This window comes from Notothenia coriiceps, unplaced genomic scaffold, assembly GCF_000735185.1.
Source record: "Notothenia coriiceps isolate Sejong01 unplaced genomic scaffold, NC01 NC01_scaffold00020634, whole genome shotgun sequence".
Lineage (NCBI taxonomy): Eukaryota > Metazoa > Chordata > Actinopteri > Perciformes > Nototheniidae > Notothenia > Notothenia coriiceps.
The window spans coordinates 1,001-5,253 of NW_011353335.1; the positions used below are offsets into that span (position 1 = coordinate 1,001).

Genomic DNA, 4,253 nt, shown 5'->3' on the forward strand with positions numbered 1-4,253 from the left:
AGCTATGCAGGGCATGCAAGCGAGACAAGCAAACAAACAAGTGAAATGAAGAATAAAATTGAAATTGTACAATATAATATTGTGGTGGTTCATCTTATAATTCAGTCTAGAGAATGCACCAGACAGCATCTACAGTAAGACCTGGAAAAATCTAAATGTTCTAGGGGGAGGCCCCCCAAACCCTTCGTGTCATTTCGTCCGCGCACATTTTTCAGGGCAATCTCTATTGGGCTCAGGGCCATCTGTAAATTAGCTTAGATGGCCCACAGGGCCATCTCCCAAAATCCTTAATGTCATGCACTGGAGTGTTTAGTGCGTTCACCCCCACTCATTTTTTTACCGAGCCCCGGTATCAAGCGGGCCCCGGGCCGGAATTATTAAAGACCGTGGTACCGTTGTTAGAGCCACAACGTTATTATTTCGATTCATAATTTGATAAATGATTTAGTGATGGAGGGGTGATTTGTGTTGCCGTGGTGAATATGTTTTTATGAAGTGATTTTATGTCGTAATATGATCTGTTTCCGTGTACCTTCCGGTGTGTATTTAAGTGAGGTAATTGAGGACAGCCGGCGTGCTCGGAGACCTGATGAGACGGGGAGCGGAACAGTTTTTCGACCTCAAATTGCAGACAGAGTATGGTGTTGCAAATTGGGCTGTAAACAAAGTATAGTTTAGTTTATATAGGAAAGTATATCGCTGAAATATTGTTTAAGATTTGTTATTTTGAGACTATTTAAGTCAATACTTTTTTGTTAATAAATTACATTTTTTTGGTGACTGAAAACCTTCGGCTGCTTATTGTTTTGGATTGCGTGTCGTCAACCCCGCTCTATAGTGGCAAGAGGAAACCCTTGGATGCCACTACAACCGTTATGCTCCGACGTTATGGTACTGGAGACATTTAAAATATATACGTCTTGTGTATTATTGCTACATAAACATTATATCGCAGTTTTAGTTTCGAATTTGTTGCAATAGTAATTTATGCACTAACTAAATTACTACTTGTACTACAACATTTGAATCATCAGTTCTTCCTCATTTTCTTCAATTGTTCATATTTGGTTTATTAAAATAATTATATTGTGGTCATTGTTAAAAAATGTGTGCTATTATCATTATTACGAGTATTATTATTTGTATAATGCGCTTTCTGCCTTCCTGTCATTAGGAGTTAGAAATGTAATGGCTATGTAATAGATTAGATTAGAACCTTCATTATCCTAAACTGCTGGGACATTTCCCTATAGCCAATACCTTTATATCTTCTACTCTTCACTTACTTGTCCGCATAGGTCGGCATTGATGTACAGAGCCGACAAAAGACCTTGTTTATATCATCATATTGAAGCCAACTCCATCGATCAAGCCAGTGTGGTTGAAACTTTCTCTCCCTCTTCTTCTCATGCTCCTTGTCTCCTTTAACTCCTCCGGTGACTTTCTTTTATTTGAAGATTGTTTTTTGCCCAACGCTTGGTCGGTTACCGCTGGTATTAAAAACATTTTGGCGAATGGTTAGGTGGCGAGAAAGTCTGTAGTGAAGGAGCGCGCTCCCGCTCATGGGAACCTGCTCGCGCTGCGCTCCGCAGCAAACAGCTGTTTGCTTTTCACCCAGCAACGACAACCGACTCACAAAACGCTATGTTGTAGCGTTAATAAACGAAACAATTTAACAAAATGGCTTGTCAAAATACCAATACCACAGGACAATTTCTTTTTTTAAAGCAATATTTTGAGTGGCCCGAGCGGGGAAGTGGAAAGTACGTTATGCTGCCCGGGGTGTGTTCTGGGCCAGCGGGCCATTTATAATGTCAAGCCCTGATATGGCTCCTCTCTTCCAGATGACGACTGGCAGGAGGAACACAAACGCCTCGCTGGGCTCCAGGGCGGCACCGGGCTAGGAGCAGGGCTGGGGGGAGGAGGGGGAATGGGAGGAGAATCAGATTTGGGAGAAGCCTTTGATTCCCATCTCCATTCCTCTGCGGGCCAACTCCCCCTTCCACCTTCCCTTAAATTCTCCTTATCTTCCTCTGGACTGCCTCCACCAGGTCAGTGCCGTAGTTATGGAAATGCCGCTAGTCGCGTTCCTCTCTATGCTAGATTTCAGTATTGCTTACTGGAGATTTGCAGGTTTTGTGAATGCCTAATATCTTCAATTTTCTTTTTTTTGTAAAGTTCCGAATTTCTTGTGACAGGTCAAGTTTTTTTGGAAACTGAAAAATAATTGCTAATCTTCAAGCTTTTTTTTTTGACGTATTGTTAAATATAAAATGAAGAGCAAAAGAAAGACACACATAGTTGGAAAATCCTAAGTAAAACTGTTGTTTCAGATTTGGAGGATCGAGCAGGGGAAGGGGGCTTGGCTGAGTCCCTGGCCAGACTCATCCTGGAGGCTGATCCAGCCATCGCTGGGGTAGGAGCAGCTGCTCCTCCCCCCAGCTCTTCAGGATCCAGCCTATCTGCTTTGCAGGGCCTGGAACAACCAATGGTCCTGCCCCAGCCCTCCTCCATTCCACATCTCAATCAACTACACCAGCATCCCCATCACCCCCAGCACCAGCTGCCTCCTGGGCCCTCCTCAGGTTAGAACCAATGTATTGGTTACATCAGCTATCACTCAGACAGCCAACATAACCATGGTCAATTACTAGCATAACTATAATATATATTTTTATTTTATAAATTAGAATGCTTATCTATCCCCACTAAAACATAAAGCATTTGTTCGGTTAATTTATATTCTGGGCTATTTTGCCCTTATCTATAGAACGGCTTAAAGGTAATCTATTATGCAAAATGCAATTTTGTATGTCTTTTATACATAAATGTGTGTCCCCGGTGTGTAAGGAGACTCACAAAATGTCAGAAAATACAACCCTCTCTCTTTTCCTCCGTACCCACATCTCTAAAAACGGGGGTACAATACAGCTGATCCAGATTTGCTTTGGTCATGACGACATTACTAAAATTTGGGCTGGCTTTACGTTGAACTCCTGGCAACGTCCTGCCCAACCTATAGTCCCCTATCAGAAACGTTGCTGTATCAGAAACAATGCGCAACGTGTTTACAAGTAATATGGTCTGTGTTTACCAAGCGGCAAACTGTGGGGTAGAGCCGGGACGCCAATACGGAAGTGCCACACACACTGCAGTTCATATATTGGCCGATAGGGACTGACTGCAGAAAGGAGCAATTTCCATAGACCCCCATGATAAAATGCCCAACTTTACAGCAGAAAAAAACATGTTTCTACCCATGGATGCAATAAATATTATGATGAATATAGTTAGATTCCACCTTCATGATTATGGATCTGTGAGTGAATTGTTTTCTAACACGACCCTTTTATTTATATTAGGTCTTAACGTTTTTGCATAAATTAGGGCGTGGTCACATTGAGTGACGGCTCTGTCAAATGACTGCTCTGTCAAATGACTGCTGCTGCTAGCTTCTTGTCTCTCTGCTAGCTGCCCCGGGAAGCTAGCTACTGGGACTCTGCTTACTCAGTTCATCCAGGAAACACAACTTGAAGCCGGCCGTGGTTGTTTGTTCTTCATGCTTATATATCGGNCTATTGTGACTCGCTCTGCGGTTAAAACAGACGGTGCATGAATGCGTTTTTGCGTTAAGTGAAATTCGAGTACTTATTTATGTGCTAATGATTTTAATCTACGTAATGAATGGGCTTGGGTTGCGAGTGGTAGCTACATCGGTGCTAATGATGCTAATCGTAGCCTCCAAGTTAAAATCATAGACTGTGTATATATAAAGGTTAAAACAAAATAGAGAAGTCTTAAGCGTAAAGTGGGATAATACTGTTGAACAAACAGCTTCTGTTTGAGGTTGATAAAATAAGGTCATCCTTGTAACTTAGAGAGATATTTTATTATGTAGGTAGGAACTGTATGCATCGCTAAGGTTAATTTAAATTGGCTATGCTCAAGTATGTAGACAAGCTAATGTCGAAGTAGTAGTGTATGTGAAATCAACCTCACAATAAGATGTGTGTATATTACAATTATTAATGTAATATTTCAAGATGATTACTTAGATATTACAATATGGTTGGTTGAGCTGGAGTTCACTATTGAGCTTACACGTTAACGTCACAGTCATATCTGAAGAACGAACCTAAACCTTGTTCTTTTCATTAAGGCTGTGGCGCAGTGGATTAGTGCGTCGGTGTTCGGATCAGGGTAGCACAGGTTCAAACCCCACTGCAGTCAGCATTTCGTTGTGTCCCTGGGCA

The 4,253-nt window shown here is 41.8% G+C and overlaps 1 protein-coding gene across 1 annotated transcript; it reads left to right on the forward strand.

Annotated features, from left to right (window-relative positions):
* The first annotated feature begins 1,828 nt into the window (after window positions 1–1,828).
* Window positions 1,829–2,835, forward strand: LOC104952846 (protein PAT1 homolog 1-like). The gene is made up of 2 exons (XM_010779759.1): window positions 1,829–2,051; window positions 2,334–2,835. Exons 1-2 carry the CDS (start codon window positions 1,931–1,933, stop codon window positions 2,588–2,590), a joined length of 378 nt encoding a protein of 125 aa, XP_010778061.1. The 5' UTR covers window positions 1,829–1,930; the 3' UTR covers window positions 2,591–2,835.
* Window positions 2,836–4,253: the final 1,418 nt, after the last annotated feature.

What these genes read in the sequence shown, in the direction of transcription:
- LOC104952846 (XM_010779759.1), top strand. Translation starts at nt 1,931, where the DNA reads ATGGGAGGAGAATCAGATTTGGGAGAAGCCTTTGATTCCCATCTCCAT. An exon ending in CTCTGGACTGCCTCCACCAG is followed by an intron (nt 2,052 to 2,333) that starts GTCAGTGCCGTA and finishes CTGTTGTTTCAG; the next exon opens with ATTTGGAGGATCGAGCAGGG.